At 40.0% G+C, this 23,970-nt stretch overlaps 1 protein-coding gene across 6 annotated transcripts in view; it reads right to left on the reverse strand.

Annotated features, from left to right (window-relative positions):
- Nucleotides 1-23,970, reverse strand: part of ACSL4 (acyl-CoA synthetase long chain family member 4) — a 77,502-nt gene that overhangs the window by 26,938 nt on the left and 26,594 nt on the right. The window contains exons 2-10 of one of the 6 annotated variants that reach the window (XM_027089438.1): nt 20,888-20,940; nt 9,483-9,589; nt 7,788-8,318; nt 7,372-7,549; nt 6,865-6,974; nt 6,609-6,747; nt 2,574-2,724; nt 2,305-2,428; nt 209-280 (exon numbers count right to left, since the gene is read on the reverse strand). In XM_027089438.1, coding sequence (XP_026945239.1) covers nt 209-280; nt 2,305-2,428; nt 2,574-2,724; nt 6,609-6,747; nt 6,865-6,974; nt 7,372-7,549; nt 7,788-8,138 — 1,125 coding nt within the window. In that variant the 5' untranslated portion in view covers nt 8,139-8,318; nt 9,483-9,589; nt 20,888-20,940. The remainder of the gene's footprint in view (nt 1-208; nt 281-2,304; nt 2,429-2,573; nt 2,725-6,608; nt 6,748-6,864; nt 6,975-7,371; nt 7,550-7,787; nt 8,319-9,482; nt 9,590-20,887; nt 20,941-23,970) is intronic. The other 5 variants (XM_027089444.1, XM_027089442.1, XM_027089441.1 and 2 more) reach the window with 5 other exon arrangements.

Here is a 23,970-nt window from a genome sequence, read left to right on the forward strand (position 1 = left end):
TTTTCAAGAACTGGCAAACCCTAACAGGCACACACTTCAGAAGTTTGCCATTTCATCTTTTCCCAGTGCTTAGCTAAGATTTTAAGGGACACGTTTGGCCATAATTTCCCCAAAGTAAAATTATTTTAAAATGTAGAAAAATACCTAAGAGTGTTACTTTTTTACAAGTCCAAGTGCAGGCAGTGAATAACATACGTTCTGTACTCACCGGGACAGCTGCCATGAGTGAAGGCTTCAGTACAGTACAGTCTCCTTTGCTTCCCTTTTTAATTTTGCTGGACTAGAGTAAAGAAAAAGTAAATAGGATCAAGGAAAGAAACTTTCAGCAGAAAAGGTTATAATTCAAGTATTAACAAGAGCAAACACAGACATTTTTTTAACATCTTTATTGGAGTATAATTGCTTTACAATGGTGTGTTAGTTTCTGCTGTATAACAAAGTGAATCAGTTGTACATATATATATATATCCCCGTATCTCCTCCCTCTTGCATCTCCCTCCCACCCTCCCGATCCCACCCCTCTAGGTGGTCACAAAGCACCAAGCTGATCTCCCTGTGCTATGCGGCTGCTTCCCACTAGCTCTCTATTTTACACTGGGTAGTGTATGTGTCCATGCCACTCTCTCACTTTGTCCCAGCTTACCCTTCCCCCTCCCCATATCCTGAAGTCCATTCTCTAGTAGGTCTGCGTCTTTATTCCCATCTTGCCCCTAGGTTCTTCGTGGCCATTTTTTTTTTTTTTAGATTCCATGTATATGTGTTAGCATAAGGTATTTGTTTTTCTCCTTCTGACATCACTGTATGACAGACTCTAGGTCCATCCACCTCACTACAAATAACTCAATTTCGTTTCTTTTTATGGCTGAGTAATATTCCATTGTATATATGTGCCACATCTTCTTTATCCATTCATCTGTCGATGGACACTTAGGTTGCTTCCATGTCCTGGCTATTGTAAATAGAGCTGCAATGAATATTGTGGTACATGACTCTTTTTGAACTATGGTTTTCTCAGGGTATATGCCCAGTAGTGGGAGTGCTGGGTCGTATGGTAGTTCTATTTTTAGTTTTTTAAGGAACCTCTGTACTGTTCTCCATAGTGGCTGTATCAATTTACATTCCCACCAACAGTGCAAGAGGGTTCCCTTTTCTCCACACCCTCTCCAGCATTTGTTGTTTGTAGATTTTTTGATGATGGCCATTCTGACTGGTGTGAGATGATATCTCATTGCAGTTTTGATTTGCATTTCTCTAGTGATTAATGATGTTGAGCATTCTTTCATGTGTTTGTTGGCAGTATGTATATCTTCTTTGGAGAAATGTCTGTTTAGGTCTTCTGCCCATTTTTGGATTGGGTTGTTTGTTTTTTTGTTATTGAGCTGCATGAGCTGCTTGTACATTTTGGAGATTAATCCTTTATCAGTTGCTTCATTTGCAAATATTTTCTCCCATTCTGAGGGTTGTCTTTTGGTCTTCTTATGGTTTCCTTTGCTTTGAAGTTTCATTAGGTCCCATTTGTTTATTTTTGTTTTTATTTCCATGTCTCTAGGAGGTGGGTCAAAAAGGATCTTGCTGTGATTTATGTCATAGAGTGTTCTGCCTATGTTTTCCTCTAAGAGTTTGATAGTGTCTGGCCCTACATTTAGGGCAAAGACAGACATTTACACATGGAACATTATCTCTACTGCTCTGTGAGTTATCTGTTCCAACTAACGTAACCTACAAGTCTGAGGTATGAGTGCATAAGTGCTTTATGATGTAGATTATTTCTTCTAGCACGTTTCAGCCTTTCTTAGAGGAGAAACTCTGATCCAGGATAAAAGAAAATGGGATATTTTGGTAAACTGAGCATTTTTATTAATAACATATCACACATAGCACAGACCATCCATTTTCAAACAAAAACAAAAACAAAAAGCAGAAAACTTCAACTAAGGTAGATAAAGCACTGAAACAAGCCTGAAGATCATTTTAACTTTCTCTGATTAGCCAAAAGGCAAAGCCACACCTCAAAGTCGCCACTATGAACATCAACTAACATCATACAGAAATACTAATTTGATAACATTTTGGCTGATAGAATACTGAAGACAATGGAAGTAATTATTTGTCTCAAAATGATTTTAAAATATGTAAAATAAAGCAATGCTAACACATCCTCAAGGTTATTTACTACAGCTGCATACTTTTGAAACCAAGGAGAAAGTTTTAGCTGAATTAAAATATCTCATGTTTTAGTAATCTATTCTCAGCCAAACACTGTAACTTAATACGATCATGCGAATATACTGAAAAGCTTGTCACCTGGTCAGAGAGAGTAAGTGGAGAAGAATATCCAATTCTACAACCATAGGTAAAACAAGATATCTCTGCTGTCAATTCTAGTACATGAGCCAAAGGCAGGTAGCCAATATATGTGTCCTTTGGTCTAAAACAAAGTAAGAGAAACATTTTAGCCATTCTTACAAAGACACAATTAGAAACATCAATGACCTTATCGTTTTAATACAGACTAGAGAATGCCAAACATGAGCTCTGATTTCTAAGAAGAAAGCTGAGTAATTCTCTCTTACCCCAGTCCAGGAATTCTCTCACACTGGCCTGTCATTCCAGCTATCAAATTGCTATGATGCATCATCACTCCCTTAGGTCGGCCAGTAGAACCACTGGTGTACATGACGATAGCCAAGTCCGAAGGAGTTGGTCTATTTGGAGGAACGCTTGCTAAATAAATGACAAAGCACCAAATTTTCTCTAGTTTCCAAGTCAAATTGCTAAGCACAGATAAGACTTTCAGATTTTGGCGTAATGGTAAACTATTTAAAACAAACACTCTCTACTGTTAATCACCACGAAAATGGTTATCAAATTCTGGTTACCTGCAATGAGAATTTCAAACTCAATCTGGCCCATCTTCTGGATGTTTAACCTAATCCCTGTCTGTTCATACCTCTCCACAGTGCTGTTTACAGGGCCTTGTTGTGGAAAGATATCTAAGATTCGGACAATCAGGAAGACAGAGTATTTTGTGTGAGCTCCTCAAGCCTCCGTTTTCTCATCTCTAAAATGAGACAGTTGGACGAGATTATGGTTCTTAACCACTGGTGGGCATGAGAATCACCTGTGGAATTTAAATAAAATACTATCTCTGGACCCTAGTTCTGAAAATTCTGATTCTATATGTCTGAAATGGATCAAAGGCTCCACAGGTGACACTCGTACACACTCCTGATTGAAAACCACTGGACTTGATTTTTTTCAAGTTTTTAGAAAAATAATTTTATTTTAAAATAACTGAACCATGGATATTGAATTAGAGAACCATTATACATTTAACATATTTTTATTAGATTCCAAGTAGCAAGTAAACTCCAAAGGATATCAAACCCAAACGATAATGTCTACTGTTTTGATTGTTGCTTCTTGAAATCTATACAGGAAATCATTGTTTAAAAGTATTGAAAGTGCAGTGAGATTAAAATTATAGCAGGAGATCCTTTCTCTCTGCTACACACACACACACACACACACACACACACACACACACACACACGCTCACTCACTCCTGTAGTTAGAATACTTGGTATGTGTCTGGATTGGGGATTCTTTTGCATCTCCCAGAATTAGTGCTTTTTCCCCTATCAGGGCATACCATACTTTGATTCTTTTTAATCAAAATCAGACAGGAATTTTTGGAAACTAAGAAAAAGAGACAGTTTAAAGGGGTTTACAAGCCCTTCATTTCCTACCAAAGGTAATCTCTAAACAGTTTCTAAACTTCGTTTCTTCTTGCCCTCTGTCTGCAGGTAGGAACGTTTAATCATCTTAAGGGTCCTGAGCCCCAGTGCCATCTCTGCTTATTGAATGATTGGGGGAGGGAAATAGAGAGGTCTTCCCAACAGAATACAGTCAGCCATCTTGAGCAGGAATCTGCAGGATTTCTTTGCAAAGGACCAGACAGTAAATATTTTAGGCTTGGAGGGTCATACGGTCTGTGCCCAAACTACCCAACTTTGTTGCTGTAGCGTGAAAGGAACCATAGGCAGTTGTTAAACAAATGGATGTGACTGTGTTCCAATCCAACTTCATTTAGAGAAACAGATGCAGGCTGGAGCTTGTTAACCTGTCTGCTAGAGTTGTGCTTCTCAAACTATCTGCTGTGAGGACCCTTTTTTCCCCTAATAATTTATGGATGGGTGCATTTGTAAAATACAATAAAAATGAATTACTGGAACAATGCAGTTAAAAAGACGTAACATAGAAGCTTAAAATTTTTAGATGAAACAGGCAACAAATTACATTTCAATAAATATAATTAGAATAGTCACACACAGGGAAAAAGAATTAGAGAAACTGTAAATGTTCCTTGAAAGTATCCTATTAATAAAGAGAACTGCTATTATAAGACATAACTTTTTTTTGTCATTCCACGATACTAACTAAACAAAAAGTTGAGTGAAATTTCAATTCCCCATTTATTAACTGCCTACATGCACACTCTAAACAAACACTGTGTGTGTGTGTATATATATATATATATATATATGTCAATATTTTAAATTTTAACGTAACATGAATTTGCTTCCAGCTCTTAATCTATCTAACCTAGGTTGGATGGACAACAGTGCTGCTCACAAGAGATAACGTATATCTAAACTGTTCATATAGTTTTTTAATAGCTTTATTGAGGTATAATTGATAATATAAAGAACTGAATATATTAATGTGTACAATTTGATGACTGACCATATACAAACATCCGTGATACAATCACCACAATCAGGGCAACAGGCGTGTCCATCACTTCCCTAAGTTTCCTTGTGTTCCTTTGTTGTTGCTGTTGTTGCTGTTTTTGATTTGATCTTTAAGGCGACATCAACTCTAAGATTCTAACATGCTAAGTTTTAAACAGCACACTGGGGCCTCCACTTTCAAGACAGTGTATTGTGCTAACCTAGTAATCTCCTTTCCTTTCTAGAATACACCAAAATAACGAAGAATCCCCATGTATATGATCGCAATTAAATAAATAAAAGTTTAATAAGGTTGTTGGATGCTAACAAATGAGTTTATACTCTGTATGATACTATAATGATAATACATGTCAGTATACATTTGTCCAAACCCGTAGGATGTGTAACACCCAGAGGGATCCCTAATGTAAACTATGGATTTGGGGTGATAATGATGTCAATGTAAGGTCATCAATCGTAACAAACATACTACTCTGGGATGCTGATAATGGGGGACGCTGTGCACGTGTGTACCTTCCCCTCAGTTTTGCTGTGAACCTAAAACTGCTCTACCAAATAAACTTTTTTACAAATCAGTTTATAAAGTGAATCACATTTATATATACAAGTTAAAATAACCATTTTAAACAGTATGATTTAGTACTGAGATAACCAAAGCTAAAGCTATACTTAAATGGGGTAATGTTAGTGCTCCTTAAAGGTATCTACTGATGACTGATGGAAGCGGCAGCAGTAGATACGTTGAGGTCTTCTCAGGCTAAGCACACAATGTGACACTTCACTTCTTGTCATCATCGTAACAACTGTCTCCTCAGGTAAAGGATCACCCCAAACATATGTGTCTTATTAACTGTAGAGATGAGCGGACTAGGTGGGACCTGTGGTCTACCATGCTCTGGCTCACACAAAATTATGAGGACCAATACCCCCCCCCCCGTTTTGTGCCAACAAATCCCTACCAGTCAGGACTTCCCAGTCAAGTTTACCGCGATCTTGCAGGGTCAACCTGGTGTTGAGAGAGAATTCTCCACGGGTCTCTTGAGTTTCTGTACATCGTGCGAGCAGAGGCACTGACTGTTCCAGGCTGTCTTTGCAAGGATGACTGCACAGTGAACAGTCTTGGAAGACAGAGAAAGTGTCTCCCTCCAGAGCAAAGAGCAGGCATGTTCACTGTCCAGTACAATAAACATAATATCTCTCCCCAGAGCAAAGGGCAGGCACACCTATGCCTATGATAAAAGACTCGGATTACTCATCTAGTAGAGTATTGTGATCTTCTCATTAAACAGGAGAAAGAAAAATATTTCAATGGAGTACTTCATTTGCTCAACCCTCTGTCCTGATGACCCACTGACATTTTGATATAAGACACACTTAACTTGTTTCAAATGAAATAGCAGCTACCGTATCAGTGGTAGAATAAGCCAAGTACGGTTTTGGCAAACAGCTCTGCATCCTCTGAGACGTGATGAAAATCAGCAGCATTAAGCATTAAAAAAAAAACAGTTTACTGAATGGAAGGCCTGAGATCTTTGCCTTACGTGAGTCCAGATTGGAAGGTTACAGCGGGTTTCTTTGAAAAAAGAAAAGTCTGGGAGCAACTGCCATAGCCTCAGCCATTTAGTAACATTTCAAATAGTGGTTACCTTCTTGAGGAGAAAGGGAGAGAAAAATCTGAATCGTATATGGTCTTGAGAGTTTTTAAACATTTTCAAAGTTTTCTTATTGAGTTATACAAAACTTGTTTCAAATCAGAGAACTTTACAGCTTTCACTTGCATTACTGCTTTTCCTAACCTACTGGAATAACAAGCCTTGAAGAGATTAATGCATTTGTTTTAACTGCTTTACTTACAGTTTTCTGGCTTGGATCCCAACTCTTCTACTGATTGCATGCTGTGAATCTCAAATCCTTCAGGGTATTCTGCCTTATTGATCGTCTTATTATCCACATAAATGATACGTTTAACACAGTTAATATCTAACAATGCAGTCTGTTGAGCAGAAAGAAAAGCCAGTTATTAAATATGGGTATGCAGTAAACTCAATTCTTGAATATTCTCCTATGCTGTCAAACACTGCCATGAATTAAAAGAAAATTTCATACTTACCTTAAGTTTACTCTCCAGAAGTTCAACACTAGTAATCAGATAGGTAGCCTCAGATTCATTTAACCCGTGAACTACAGCTTCTTTGCCAAGTGTAGCATATAAAGTCACAACTGCATAATAAAAAAGGAACACGAAAGTTAAATGATAAACATTTCTTAGATATATTATCTAAGTCAACTTTTAATGACAGATATACTCACAGATGCAAAGACATTTTATAATCTCATTTGATTTCATAGTCTCTGCTATTACCCTTCAACCTTGCCTCAAACTTCCTGGTAGTCACAAATCTTTCTTACAAATTTTCGGGATTCTAACTTTTTAAGCCTAAAGAAACCCAGAAATACTGGAAGTGCCACAAACTGGGCAAAAATCATCAGTCAATTCAGTTTCTCAAGGCCAACAGGTTCTGGCTGAACACTTGCTTGGAAAACAAGAGGATCTCAGGACAATTTCACATGTAAGCGAAGCCCACTCTCTCCCCCTCCAAGAACACCAGGCACTTACGAGGAAAGTTGTACTTAAAGCAGGTCTGTGCTGCAATCATCCATTCAGCCCTGGTCTCACAGAAAATGGCAATAGTGCTCTTTGGTTTCAGTCCCAATGCAGCGAGTCCACTACCAAAGTTATTCACTCTGCGGTCCACTTCGAGATAGTTCATCCATTTATAATTCCCAAGAATTAACTGTTAAAGTGAGACATTCTGTAATATTAGCATATGTACTCAAACGAGCAATTAACATACTATTCAAAGTGTAGAACTCTAAAAATATCCTTAAGTGAATTACACAGATGCCGTGAGCACCTTCCGAGAATTAGTTACGGGCACTATAATGGAACGCCAGCATGTTTTAAATGCACTTGATTTATAATAAAGTGTACCTTCCCCTTTAAAAACAATAGGAAGCACAAAAATGCTTTACCTTCTTAAAAACCTTTCCATTTGGCTGCATTTCATTTTCTTCACTTAGGATTTCCCTGGTCCCCAGGCTGTCCTTCTTCCCAAACTTGGATACGGCATGATCGAATAATTTATCCAGGGTGTCTGCTCCAGGGATGTCTATGACAGCTAGTGAGTCGAAGTGCGTGACAGAGCGATACGGACTTCCAGGTTTGTCTGAGGTGGGCTTAGCTTTTATTCTCTTTGCCATAGCGTTTTTCTTCTTGGCATTGGTAAGAAAATACCACGGAATAAATACAAGGGCACTGTATATTGTTATTAACAAGTGGATAGGCAGCAAAATAATGGTGAGCACAGTTTGCTTAAGTTTCATAGTGGCAAGGCTTCTAAAATGGTGTTTATTTCTTGTTATTCTTTGGCTTCAGAAAGCCTGATTTTGCTGAAGAAGGCAATAATGGAAGCAGTAGTGAGAGTAGCAGAAGAGTCAAGGCAGTTCAATTTTAACGATACAGATAAGAGTTAGTAATCTTTGGAAGCCGACAATAAAGTACACCTGTAGGTGAAGACAACAAACCAGGCAGAGAGCAGGGAAAACAAAACAAAACAAAAACAAAACAAAAGAGTATTAGCAAGTTGATAGACCACTGATTTAAATACTCAGGTCTTTATTAGTTGCTATAATTGATTTGATACAAGAAAGCGGAAATAACTGGTCTGAAAGACTGGCATTTTCCAGTTTTAATCATTATGGCCATAAATTTTAAATTTAATTTTTATAGGTTTTTAGGTATACTACACATCACTCTGTAAGTCAGTCGTGTAACACTTACAGTGCCTATATGAGTGCAGGCACGTGGTATTTAAGTCTGGCTAAGCTTTGGGAGAGTAGTGAATGCCAATATTGAGGTTTCTCTTAAATATGTATATGTAAACTGGACAGCTTTAAATAGGATTTGGTTTTGTTTCCAAAAGAGAGAAAAATTCTACCAATTTTGGTTTATTTCTCAAAGATCAAACCAGAAATATTATTCTGAGTTCTTCTTTAAAATAATTTCTTGGTAATGCTATTCACTACCTCCTATCCCCCAAACTGGAGCAATACAATCATAAAATCATTTCCTACTTGTCCACTTTTGTGCTCAAAATTGCACTAGTTGCCTGGGAGTGGTAGTATTAAGTCCAAAGTAGTGTAAGTCCTGGCCCTTGCTCATTACGAGTTAACACTTGTGAGACCATCAGCACACAAGATAGATCCAATGTTTTCAAACTTTGTTTGCAGGAGAAGGTGGCAGCAAAACCATTTCTTCAAATAAACACTCATGCAGACTTCCCATATATAGACACTAAAGTGGAACTGCTCTGGCTGAAGCAGGGATTGGGGGTGCCCAGAGTCCCACCCTGGACTTCCTGGAATCCCACTCCCAAAGTGACCACTGGACCTTTTCCGATGAAAAGCCTGTGGAAATACCTAAGTGCTATGGTGTGCACTGCAAGCAATAAATGCGATAGCAGTTCAGAGCAAGTGCAAAATGGTCCACAGTTACTAGGGGAGGCTTTGTGGAGATTAGACTTAAGCTGGACCTTATGTCAGGGATCTGGAAACAAAGGAGAAAGAATGGAGGTCATTCTGGGCTGGGGAACCACATGATAAAAGATGAAGAGGTAGAAATGAAAGGACTTTGGGAGAGGAGAGACTGCCAAAAAAATGGACACTCACCTGAGTGGGGCACAGAGTACTCGCTGGCTAAACGGGCCACAGTAGTACAGGGTCTGACAAATCAGGCAAAGTAGTTTTGATTTGATTTGACAGGAAACTGGAGGCCACTGCAGGTCAGAAAAAACAGTGCCAAATGGAAAGGAACTGCAGAAACAGCCTCAGGGAGAATAATGTCTCTCCAGGAACTTGCCTTCAGCTGAGAAAGCTATTTTGGAGAGTGGCAGTATATTTCAACTACAAAAGTTAAAATATTAGTTCACTTGGAGGAGACAAATTGAAGTGCATCCTTCTGCAACTCTTGTGGAAATGGACTATTGACCCCAAGAGGGTTGTGCGTTTTTACACCAACTACTATAAAATGGTTAGCTTAATCCTTAATCCTGCCTCTGCTTTTGTTCATGTCTTTCAGCTGAGTGTGGTGAAATGAGCAAGAAACTACAGGTGAAAAGACCTGGGTTTCAGACCCCATCTCTGTCACTGACTGGCGGCTGTGTAACCTTGGGCAAAACAATCTGTCTGAGCTTAGGATCTGACTAGATCAGTAGCCCTTAACTTCCTAGAGGTGATGGGCCCCTTTCAGCATCCAATGAGAACTATGAACCCAGTTCCCCTCAGAAAGATATGCAAAATGGTATACACAAATTCAGGGGATTCCTGAGTTCCCTGGAATCCATCCATGAACACCAAAGGGTGACACCACCCTTACACTAAAAATTTCTGGCCTAGATGATTTCCTGGGGCCCTTCCAACTTTCATTTTATGATTTACTATACCTAGAAATTGCTTTCTCAGTCTCTTTGACAAGTCTGGTCATTCATTTTTTCAAGACAAGGTACATCAAGTGTCTATCATAGTGCCTGATCCTCCATATGCAAGATTCCCTCTAACAATCCTCTCCTCCATCAGATGTTCCATGACTACCCAAATCCTTGATAATCTTTCCTTTTTCTAATTTCCCACATCACTTGAAATGTCTACCACTCATTCTGATCCTTGATTATACCACCATTTTTAAACATCTAAGCACCTAAGTACAGGGCACAGACCAGGAGTTCTCAACCCTATCAAACCCAACACCTCTTTGTTATAACAAATACTTCATAATACTCCTTTATAAACCTTAAAGGAGAGTCACAGATGATAGTCTCAGATGATAGTCTACCCACACACACAATTTTTTAAAATAATTCTTTACTGGTAATATAAAGAAGTACTGAAAGGAAATCAATTCAAAATAAATACTTATTTCAATATGTAAATTATCAGGGACAATACCAGAAGTACCACCTCAGGCTCACCCTTGGGGCTGAAGAAGTAGAAGACAGCTTTTGAAGAGCTTACAATCTAGCTAGATTTAAACTGTATTGTATGTGTTCAGTCATTCATGTTGTTACATACACTTAATTTTTTAAACAGATTTGCCTTAAGTCTTGGAGGTAGGGAAACATCTACTTAATCCTCGTAGTACAGAGACACATACACATAAACACACACATACACACACACACACACACACACACACACACACACAGAGTACACAAGGTTCAAAGAACATTCAGGTAAAGAGAGAGCAGAGAGGTCATTTAGTCCAGAAGTTTTCTAATTCTTTCTGGTGGTACTGGGGGCAGGGGGCGAGGCATGGCTCATTCATTTGAATAAAATCTTATGTGGACGTGAAAACACAAGTACAGATAAAAGCAAAAGGCAGAGTTGCTTTGGTGGGAGCACACTGGAACCTCCATTTCAGCTGAATATTTGAGCCACTGATATTGTCTGATCTTTCATCTCAAAGAGAAGCAAATGTTGTGACAGTACAAACTGTAACCAAGGCCTGTCCCCAGTGTTACATCCAGCCTATTGATACATTCGTTAAAAAAAAAAAAAAAAGATCTGAACAGCTACTATGTGTAAGTTTTGAACACTTAACACAAAGATGAGTAAAACATGTTCTCAATCCTTTAGGTGCACGTGTGCATGTACATATGTGTCCATATGTATGGTAGGGTACAGGGAGATGAGTTCACAAATATATACAGTAGAATATGATAGATCCCATCAGAGAAACAAGAATGAAACGCTAAAGGTATTCAAAAGAGGGATGAGATTACATCCAGTTTTGGGCGGACAAAAAGAGGGAGGAAGGAGAACCATCCAGAAAGGTTTCACAAAATAGCACAGTATTTGGAGTCGGTATGAAGGATGGATATGTTTTCAAAAGGAGAGGACAAAGATTGGGAAATGAGGACAGTCCTCATGGACTGGGGAATGGATGGGGGCAGAACTGCAGGATGTATCAGAAAACAGCAAGTAGAGTGGCAGATGCTTTCGAGCTTTCTGTGGAAAGTGCTGTTCCCCTTTTATGATCTAAGTCAATGGGAAAATTGAATTATTTCAGAGTCAATGTTACTAGAACGCCACTATACTATAAGAGACACGTGTATGATGATTTGGCAACTCAAGGCTATGCACCCTGCTATTATGTTAGGGGAAAATGAATTGTTCTCTAAAGAAGAGAAAGTCTGATATCCTGGGTGGTACATGGACTAAACAAAGTTAGGAGGTCTGGCTTCTAACCTCAGCGTCTGCTCTTATGTGTGACTTCGGATGAGATATATGACCTCTCACCTAAAAGCTCTGTACCAGTGGCATTGCGTGTAAAACAGGAATACCGCTTGTGTTATCTGCTTCGTGCCCCTGTTGGGAGAATCCTTCGTCTGATCCGGCTTCAATTTCATGAGCATTAATAATCAGTTCCTGGAATACACTTTCGACCTGCTTGCATCTCTCCCTCTTCATTGTACTCACTCAGCTAAACCACAACCTGGTTAAATCCCGTCCGCCACCTAATCTGCACCCATCCCCATGCAGCTGAATTTGGCTAGAGAAAAACCCAGCTGTGCTGAACGCCCCCCTTTAGATCCATGATTGCTCCCTCAAAGGGACCCTTGAAGCTGCACGGAAACCATGCTGCCCTGGCATCCACTAGGCCATCCAGAGGCTTGCTCTCCTGGGGTTTGCTCTCCTGGGGTTACACTTTGTTCTCTCTCTTCAGACCACCGAGGCTCCTCTGCCATCCTCATCCTCAGCTGCTGACCTGGCTTACCAGTTGGCTGAGAAAACTAAAACCGTCTGAAGAGAACTTCCACAGACTCCCACCAGTGTGTCTCCCCATCTACTCGGATCTGTGGCCGTGTGCTCTCTTCTCTCCCATGACTAGAGATGGACTAGTGATACTCCTAGCTAAGGCCAACCCCTTCACTTGTGTGTGACACCCCTGTCTAGACCAGAAAGACCTGGCGGTGCCACTCTACTGATTCTTCCCTCTCTCTCCAGCCTCATTAATTTTTCCGGCTCGAATCGGTTCCATCAGCATCCTAACAGGCTTTTATTTCTTTCATCTTAAAAACCACTCCCTCTCTGTAGGAGAAGGAGAAGAGTTGTCTCTGTGCTCTCTCACCCAGCTCCCTCCTCCTATTTTCTCTTGAACCCACTACGCTCAGGCTCTCCCCTCTACCATTCCACAAAATTGCTCTGATCAAGTTCACTGATGACTTCCATGTTGTCAGATCCCAAGGTCAATTAAAGCTCAGTCCTCATCCCCTTTGACCCACTACCAGCCTTTAGCCCCGCTGACCCCTCTTTTCCTGCTGGAAACTTCTTCACTTGGCTTCCAGTAGACCCCATTCTTCAGGTTTTCTTCCGACTTCCCTGGCCATTCCTTCTCCATCTTCTTTGCTGCTTCTTCCTCATCTCCCTGACCTCTAAACGCTATAGTGCTCAGTCCTTGAACCTTTTCTTTATCTATGCTCACTCCCATGGTGATCTCATTTAGTCTCACAGCTTTAATTAGCATATATATGGTGATGACTCTCAAAATGTCCCCCCTTAGCCTGGAGGTCTCCCTTAGGCACCTAGGTTTGTATATCCAACTGTTTCCTCAACAGATCCATTTAGATATCAGTTACATATTCAAATTCAATACATATGTTGAAAATTGAGCCACTGATCGTCCTCCCACAAACCTAGCACACCCAGTCTTGCCCATTTCTGTAGTTCCAGTTGCTTTGACCAAAAGCCTTCGATGACCAGGTTCACTTTCACTCCCCTCTCTTTCTCACACATTCCACACCCAATTCAACAGCAAATCCTACCAGCTCTACTTACAAAACAGATATCAAATTCAACTACTTCTCACCACCTCTACTGCTACCATCCTGGCTCAAGCCACTATCCTCTCTCACCTGGATAAATGCAATAGCCAATCTGATCTCCCTGCTTCCACCTTTATAATAAATTCTAAACTCAGCAGCCAGAGTGCTCTAGTTCAAGTTCAAGTTCGACCATACCATTCCTCTGCTCAAAACCTTTCAAAGAATCCCCATATGACTCATTCAGAAATACAGTCCTTACTCGGACCTAGGAGACGGGATCTGTCCTCCACCTCAAGTTTCCATCTTCATCTCCGACACTTTTCCCTGCCTCATTCTGCTACCGTCCCACTTGTTCCTTGCTGTTTCTGGGACACACCAAGCATGACCCTGCCTCAGGGTCCTTGTACATGCTATTCTCTTTGCCTGGAATGTTCTTCTAAGATACCTGCACAGCTTATTCTCTCACCTTCTTTTTGTCTTTACTCAAATATCACCTTCTCAGTGAGGCCTTCTCTAGTCACTCCAAAATCGAACCCCAAGACCTCCTATCCCTTTCTCGTTTTATTATTCTCCTTAGTACTTGTAACTACTATGTCATATGCTTTATTTTTCATGTTTATTATGAATGCCCCCATTAGAACATAAAAGCTCCATGAGGCAGAGAGTTTATTGTTTGCTGCTGAATCCTCCTACAACAGTACCTCTGTGTGTTAACTGTTCAATAAACTTGTTGACTGAAATAAGAATGGACATGGAGGGACTTCCCTGGTGGTCCAGAGGTTAAGAATCCGCCTGCCAAGGCAGGGGACATGGGTTAGATCCCTGGTCCGGGAAGATCCCATATGCCGCAGGGCAACTAAGCCTGTGCGCCACAACTACTGAGCCTGCGCTCTAGAGCCCATGAGCCACAACTACTGAGCCCATGTGCCACAACTACTGAAGCCCGAGTGCCTACAGCCTGTGCTCCGCAACGAGAAGCCACCGCAATGAGAAGCGTGCACACTGCAATGAAGAGTAGCCCCCGCTCGCCGCAACTAGAGAAAGCCCGTGCGCAGCAATGAAGACCCAGCACAGCCAAAAAAAAAAAAAAAAAGGAATGGACATGGATTGCTCTGAAACTATAAAGTAAAAATGGACGTAAGTGCAATAGCCGGAAGACAACCAACCTTAGTCATCTTCTTAAAAAATCACTTGTCCATGCCAACACTCTAGGAAATGGTATACTCTTAAAAGTCCCTGGTAATTAATTTGAACACGTATTTAGTTGCTTGAGAGAAAATATGAAACTGGAAAAACTGCCTGTTACATGGAGGGAAAAGACAGTTGTTATAAAAGCAAGAGGGTTACAGAATTTTTACTATGTGCTTTTTCACGGATGCCTTTCAGAGAGGAATGCTGTCCTGCCATGTATGAAGAGAAATACTGCTGTCCCACCAGGAGGACATAAACTCTGAGTTGCGCTTCCTTGAAATCAAGTGATGCGTTTGTATTTCAGCTGTAAAAGGGCAGGGCATCAGCTTCAGTCAGGGGATAACTAATCATTCCTGTTGATGTTCGGCATTCTATATGAGAATCAGATTAATAACCACTTACTGAACCTGTACTAGGAGCTAGGCACTGTGCTCAGTCCTTTAGATACATTATTTCGTTTAGTCCATCAGAAAACCCTTTTGAAGTAATACCCTGATGACATAGCTGATGATATAACAGTCTCAGACAGATCATTTGCCCAAGTTAACACAGCTAAGTAGGGATTTGGACCCAGGTCTATCTGATTTTAAAGTCCATACTTTCAGCTGTACTGTCTGTGACCTTGGTCATACTGGTATAATCTGAATGGGTGAGAGTGACAAACTTTGTATATGAAAAAAATCCTGATGACAACTTTGAGCACTGATCTGTCCTACAGCCTAAGGCATTTTTATAGGGGAAAAAAAAGCCCTTTAGGTGTCTAGTAAGTCCTAGAAGTGTAAGTGAAAATCAGGTGCAATTTTTTTTTAAATTTTGAGGTCAAGTTTAATGTTAAGCATTTCATTCCAGTTACTTCAAACGCTCTGAGATAGCTAGGTTAAACACAAAAAGCATTAGTAATACATTAAGCTCCAGTACACAAAGTAAACAAACACTACATACTGATTAAAGTCTGAATTTAAAAGATACCATCTCTCCCAGCAGCACAGAGAAAAACTAATAAACTGAAGTCAATGCCAAGACACTTTTTTTCAAAAGTTTTATAAAATAGACTAAACCAAGGAAGGATGCACACCTCTACCAAGCTGAAACACATGGTAGGGCAAATTAACTTCATCTGTCCTTGATATAACAATACCTTATGAAAACATACAAAATATAAACTTGATAATCAATGGTTAACTATGTCAGTGCTACTTTAAGAAATCACACTTTCAAATCATACATCACTTAAGGGTAATTTAAACACCAAATAAAGAGATAATTTGCCTTCTGAAAAGGATAAGCTGTATTCACTAAACTTTAAATCAGAAAATTATAAAAAATACAAGAGATTAAACAGGTAAGCATACCGGTTGCACTTTAGAAGATCATACTTCTACATAGATATTACATCACCAAGACTTCTGTAAAGGGCTGGGGTGCTTTTTTAAAAAAATCCTATTTTCTTTCACACACTATTAAAAAGCTCCAAATGATTTTTTTAAAAAATCCTATTTTCTTTCACACACTATTAAAAAGCTCCAAAACATATAGGAGAAAGCTCATATACATGTTAAAGAAATTGGTTGTCTTTGGTTCATGAAATCAAACTTTACAGGAGCTACATTACAATATAATTAACTTTATATTTTAATATTAAAACTTTTAACATTAAAACATTTGTAGACAAATGACTTATTTAGCCATTTTCTTACAAAATGGCTAAGTAAGTCACTACAACTCAGCTACCTGGCCACCATGATGTGAAACTGTATCATGGTAGAGAACAAACAAAAAAACTTCACTCTGCTCTTCAGCAGTAAATATACCTTATAAGTGAGATTAATAAAAGAATTCAAAGACTGATAAATCTGTTGAAGACTGAAATCTTACAGCCATTCAGTCAACCCTTAACACTAAAACATTAAAATTAACATTTTACCATTAAAACTTTTTAAATGTTAATATTTTAAGAAAATAAAAGTCATTAAGAGTAGCTAGCAGGATCTTTTGCTATCAGGCAGTCTACAAGACTGAATAATCATGTGAAATATACATCCGTCTGCCCCTTGTAAGTCTCATCTGACCCAAAGTTAGTAAGCCAATATAATAAATATGAAATAGCTAATACAAGCAAACTTTTAACCTGGTATACAGTAATTATAATAAATACACCTGAAAACTGAAAAAAGCAAAACAAAAACACCTAGAGTGAATATATAGATGCTCTCTAACACCACACTGCACCTGTGCCTAGCTACCTTGACTAGGAGTATCTCACAACTATGACTGATCTTTGGGTTTGTCTCTAACAATATTAACCAAACCTGTTTACTTCATCACCTGGACAGGTATTAACTCCTGAAGTCGCCATCCTGCTAGTCTCTTCCCAGCTTTCCCCAGAAAAGAAAGCACCTCAGCTGCCATGTTGAAAATGCTCTTTCTTGTTCTAGCACGTGTTCCCTCCCATAACACCTTAAGAACATCCTCAGCATTCATTCATCAGATAATGCTTTTTCTAGGTCATCGGATAGTATATAATTGGGACCCTACTCACATGTGTTAAAGAGATCTAGTACGTTGAAATGAGATCTAGGAGCCCATGTTGTGCTTCTGCCCTTCACACACACTGTGTATGTATACACACACTGTGTATGTAACACTGTGTTACATATCTCTTCCTCATTTTAAGTGATCGCAACACACGATTTTTTTTAACATCTTTTTTGGAGTATAATTGCTTTACAATGTTTTGTTAGTTTCTGCTGTATAACAAAGTGAATCAGCTATATGTGTACATATATCCCCATATCCCCTCCGTCTTGCATCTCCCTCCCTCCCACCCTCCCTATCCCACCCCTCTAGGTGGTCACACAGCACGGAGCTGATCTCCCTGTGTGATGCAGCTGCTTCCCACTAGCTAGCTATTTTACATTTGGTACTGTATATATGTCAAAGCTACTCTCTCACTTCGTCCCAGCTAGCTTTCCAAAGTTGAGAGTGGGCTGGATATAATTTAATCCAAAGCTTACATGTAAGGAATTTTGAGGATACATCATGCTAGAAGTGGCACCTACGGAAAAAGCATGATGGTACAATCCAACTTTATCAGACATCATGAAAAAGGGGAGACAAACTAAGTTCTAGGAGTTATGCGTTCAGTGCTGTAGAAGGGAAGCAGCCAGCACAATGACAATTCCAGTGTTCTACAGCTGCTGCTAGAGGATCTGCTACAGATCCCTGTAGACAAAACCCTGCTGCTGCATTAGACGGCCCGTCACACATGGTGTAGACTTTAATTTTGTCTGTAGAGTCTTCCATTTACTGGATATTTTTTCTTTATGAGCTTAACATTAGTTAATCAAAAACAACTGGGCTACTGATCTGATCTTTCAAATTAGCTCACAGTTACACATGTGTTTCATCTGAGTGAGAAATAGGCAGACTCTGTCATCTTACCTATTTGTTACTCATCTGTCTTCTATCATCTTATCTACTAATTATAATAAAGTAATACAACTGTGGGCTGCCAAACATGAACTCAGGTTCAAATAAAAATCTGTAACCAGCAGTGATACTTCCCGCAGGAGTACCTCTGTGTTATAGGGAGAATTTTGCAACTTATATCTTTTTTGGCCACATGCCCTATCTTCCACCTTTGCTAGAAGAGGGACCAGTTTAATAGGTTGGTTCTCTGCTAATGTTGTTTCCCAGTACTTCACACTGTTAAAAGTTATGCAGCAATGTAGTCCTAAACCATTTCTTACAAAATGGCTAATTAAGTCACTACAACTCAGCTACCTGGCCACCATGATGTGAAACTGTATCATGGTAGAAAACAAAACAAAACAAAACAGCTTCACTCTGCTCTTCAGTAGTAAATATTCATTATAAATTAGGTTAATAAAAGAACTCAAAGAGTGATAAATCTGTTGAAGACTGAAAGCTTATAGCCATTCAGTCAACTCTTAAATATTAGTGTTGGTAAGAAAAGGGCACAGGTATTTCAGACAATGAAAAATTCAATACGTATTTTTTATTAACATTATTATTAATTCAATATGTATTTAAATTATTGACATTGCATTAGTGTGTGCCTGACATTTGAGTAATTAAAGAATTCTTAACTAAAGAAGGAAGCCACATGAAGTCAAATACAAGAAGCCATGGAAAAGTACTCCTAGCGATAATGTCTCCACGTTAGGGATGGGTAATACTTTCCATTCTGTTCTCTCTTCATGTTCATTTGTTTACCTGGCCCATGCGAGCTTCACAAACGTGAGTGAGGCAAGGGAGATGAGGGAATTAGGTATTTCTGTTTTGAAGTGTGTTTGGGGATAGCCAAGGCAGAGCTATGCCAATTGAAGAGGAGTCTCCAAGGTGTCTGTTGACACCTGAACACAACTGGCCACAACTGGCCTCTCGCTAAGGCTCCTGGCAACTCCAACTCTTCACCTTGGTAGTTTTTTCTGTTACACATCTAGATGGGCTGCAGGCCAACTACTGTTAGTATTTATCTATGTGTGTAGATGTGTGTGTGTGTGTGTGGAGAGAGGGGGAGAGAGAGAGAGAGAGAGAGAGAGAGAGAGGGAGAGAGAGAGAGGGAGAGAGAGAGAAACAGACTCTCTGGATAAATAACTATAGAAGCCTGAATACTACAGCCCTCACAATTGCACTATGGTCTATTTCTCAAAGGAAACACTAAACTTATTGGTATCTTCTTTGTCAATCATGGAAATACCATGCTGCCTATGTAGCTGAATTCAGGGACAACTAATTCTGGCCTGTTGATGAAAATCTTTGGTCATGTTCCAGATTTTTCTAATGCAGGCTGATCAGTAGACTTTAAGCCTTACCTTTACAAGAACACTGAGTGTTCTGAATTAGCACATAAGAACAACTAGCTTTTCTGTTTCAATTTCATAATCTATTATAATGAAAGCAATTCTCAGAAGAGCAGAAATACAAGAGAGGCAGCATTGTATACAGGGCTTTTGGTCCTAGCTCAGCAGCTTGCTGAGCTGCACTACCTGGAACAAATTAAATAAGCTCCTGTCTGTTTCCTCATCTGTACAATGAGAAAGTTGGATTCAGATTTTAAGATATCATGGACCAATAAAAGTTTTAAAAACAAAGAAGGCAGCAATGACACAGCTGCCAATTTTTTTTTGGCCAGGTATGGACATAAAAACAAAAACCATAAACCTATCATTTACTATCACTATCATTTCATAAAATACAGAATGGGTCTAACTCCTCAAAATTAGGAGGATGTATCTTATAATAAGAAGCAATCATTTAAATGGAAAAAGTTTAGCTTTAAAAATCTCATGGCCTGTTGTCTTTATTTTCCTCACTTCACCATGGACCAGTAAAAACGCTTCACTGGTGAGGGCACGGTCTATAGGTCAATGTTTGGGAACCCCTGGACTAGGTAATTTTCAAGGTCCAAGGCTCAAACACTAAAATTCTAACTTTAGGTGCTCTGTTGTATTTCTTTCATTCTATATTATAGTCTAGAGTAGATGCCTCAGTAAAGGACAGTAGAGATGCTTAGATTTTTGAAGATCAGAAATATATGTAAAACAGTTTGAGAAACAGTAACTAGAATAAGCTTCAATTTACTGGAGAAAATATACACTACTACAGATTCAACTTCATCAATATTAATGAACCAGTCACTGGACACTTACACTTATTAAGCTCATTTTACAGATGAGGAAATTGAGGCAAAGGGAAGCTAAACAGCTTGCCAAAGACACACCGCCTCAGTAGCCAGAATTGGAACTCCAATCTGTGACTCCATTTTTTGGTAATACTCAAAAGAAAAAGATTGTATTTAAATTTTAAGCATCACTTCCCCTTTCATAAGTGAGTGACAGTTTAAATTTTAGAAGTTGCCCAGAGTAAAAAGCTTTCCTATTTTACTTTCCCAAATATTGCCTTTTTAACACAAACATAAATACTGGCAGGGCTTTTCTAATATAAAGAGAGGAAAAATGCCTGTTAGTTTGCTCACTTAGTTTTCTCCAAAAGCTGACAAGATGGCAAATTTAGAATTTTTAAAGGACAAATACTTACAGATTTCCTCTTTTTCTCTTAAGAAGAACCCGTGTATCTTTCGTGACTCCAATCTGCAATAAGAGACAACATTTATGTATAGTGACATGAGAAAAGATCCCCTTTAAAAAGAAACCTCGGACTTCCCTGGTGGCGCAGTGGTTAAGAATCTTCCTGCCAGTGCAGGGGACACTGGTTCAAGCCCTGGTCCGGGAAGATCCCACATGCTGCAGAGCAACTAAGCCCGTGCACCACAACTACTCAGCCTGCGCTCTAGAGCCCGCGAGCCACAACTACTGAGCCCGCGTGCCACAACTACTGTAGCCCATGCACACAGAGCCCGTGTTCCGCAGCAAAAAAAGCCACCGCAATGAGAAGCCCACGCACCACAACAAAGAGTAGCCCCCGCTCGCCACAACTAGACAAAGCCTGCACACAGCAACGAAGACCGAATGCACCCAAAAATAAAAATAAATAAAATTTTAAAAATAAATAACTAAATAAAAAGAAACCTCACATGCTGTTTCACATTACCTGTGCATGATAAGCCAGGTAGTTCATGATAAGCCAGGTACCAAAGGAAAAACAAGAAATGACTAAAAGTCGTGCTATTGGGATCTCACAAAAGTAACTGAGCCTGGCTCAAAGAAACAATATTCAAAACTCTACAAGTGGGGTTTACCCCAGGAATGCAAGGATTCTTCAATATATGCAAATCAATCAGTGTGATACACCATATTAACAAACTGAAGGAGAAAAACCATATGATCATCTCAATAGATGCAGAAAAAGTGTAGGGCGCGGTCAGCTAACTGCTACGCGGCAGGAAACTGAAATAAGCTGAGTCATCCTTCCTGTGGCCACTGCGCTTGCGCTAAGTATACTAATGAGGTTTTAAAGTAGCGACCTATCCGATGCTGGCTCACAAATCGCACCATCGGCGAAAGCCAATCACAGAGCGACACATGTTCTTAATCCCTATATAAGCAGACTGCTATAGGATTGCGGTGTCTTCCTTCCATCTTTTCTTTAACCAAGCTGTGCTCCAATAAAGTGTGATACGAGAAGAATCTTGCGTGTGGCGACTCGTTATTCTGCTGGTCGGAGGCGGCTCGCCGCAAGTGGTGCCGAAACCCGGGAACTTCGCGCCCTGCATGGAGGACCGATTCAGAACTCGACACACGGAGTGAACCGTCGGATCGAGATCCGATCTGGGTGCCATCAGGACTGGCGGGAGTTGTTGAAGAGAACTTCAGAGAGGATGCTGGGCTGGATGTTCCTGATGATTCTTAATCGAGGTCTTTGTATTGGTTGGAATTCCACAAAGGATTATTCAGATTGTGCAACTGAGTGCTGCCGGGCTGGAGCCCGTTGCCTTTGGAGATTTTGCCTCTTGGCTCTCTTCTGCCTTTTCCTTCTTTGGGGAGTGGGTGGGGGTAGGAATCTTTGGAGTCTGCTGTGTATTTGGGATTATGCTGTGTCTCTGGTTGGTCTGTCGTGTGCGCATCAGGGCACATCGAGATAGGGTCCTGCTCACTCAGGCACTTCTGGCTATTAATGAAGGAGATTCTCCCGCAGCCTGGCTCTCCGCCCTGAATAATTCGAAATGATTGCCCTTGCACAGAGAGGCCTTGTTGCCATTGCACCTCTATAGGGAGTCATCCATTGTCCTGATTGCCCTTGCACAGAGAGGCCTTGTTGCCATTGCACCTCTTATAGGGAGTCATCCATTGTCCTGATTGCCCTTGCACAGAGAGGCCTTGTCGCCATTGCACCTCTATAGGGAATCAGCCACTATTCTGAGGCAGCCCTTGCACCCTGCGGCCCTTGTTGGCATTGCACGCAGGAGGGTGCCTCAGACATGCCAACAGAAAACTGCCCTCGTACAGGCTATGTTCTGATTGGTGTTCTAATAAATAAAAAAGGGGGAGATGTAGGGCGCGGTCAGCTAACTGCTACGCGGCAGGAAACTGAAATAAGCTGAGTCATCCTTCCTGTGGCCACTGCGCTTGCGCTAAGTATACTAATGAGGTTTTAAAGTAGCGACCTATCCGATGCTGGCTCACAAATCGCACCATCGGCGAAAGCCAATCACAGAGCGACACATGTTCTTAATCCCTATATAAGCAGACTGCTATAGGATTGCGGTGTCTTCCTTCCATCTTTTCTTTAACCAAGCTGTGCTCCAATAAAGTGTGATACGAGAAGAATCTTGCGTGTGGCGACTCGTCATTCTGCTGGTCGGAGGCGGCTCGCCGCAAAAAAGCTTCTGACAAAATTCAACACCGATTTATGATAAAAACCTCCAGAAAGTGGGCATAGAGGGAACCTATCTCAACATAATAAAGGCCATATATCACAAACCCATAGCCAAATTGTTCTCAATGGTGAAAACCTGAAACCATGGCCTCTAAGATCAGGAACAAGACAAGGTTGTCCACTCTCACCACTGTTATTCAACACAGTTCTGGAAGTTTTAGCCACAGCAATCAGAGAAGAAAAAGAAATAAAAGGAATCCAAATTGGAAAAGAAGAAGTAAAGCTGTCACTGTTTGCAGATGACATGATACTATACATAGAGAATCCTAAACATGCTACCAGAAAACTGCTAGAGCTAATCAACGAATTTGGTAAAGTAGCAGGATACAAAATTAATGCACAGAAATCTCTTGCATTCCTATATACGAAGGATGAAAAATCTGAAAGAAAAATTAAGGAAACATTCCCATTTACCACTGCAACAAAAAGAATAAAATACCAAAGTGAGACAGTGGCATGGACATATATACACTACCAAACGTAAAATAGATAGCTAGTGGGAAGCAGCCGCATAGCACAGGGAGATCATCTAGGTGGTTTGTGACCACCTAGAGGGGTGGGATAGGGAGGGTGGGAGGGAGGGAGACGCAAGAGGGAAGAGATATGGGAACATATGCATATGAATAACTGATTCACTTTGTTATAAAGCAGAAACTAACACACCATTGTAAAGCAATTACACTCCAATAAAGATGTTTAAAAAAAAAAAACCTAGGAATAAACCTACCTAAGGAGACAAAAGACCTGTATGCGGAAAACTATAAGACACTGATGAAAGAAATTAA

Source organism: Aethalodelphis obliquidens, unplaced genomic scaffold (genome assembly GCF_003676395.1).
Source record: "Aethalodelphis obliquidens isolate GAN/ISIS:26980383/991018 unplaced genomic scaffold, ASM367639v1 scaffold66, whole genome shotgun sequence".
NCBI classification, from domain to species: Eukaryota; Metazoa; Chordata; class Mammalia; order Artiodactyla; family Delphinidae; genus Aethalodelphis; species Aethalodelphis obliquidens.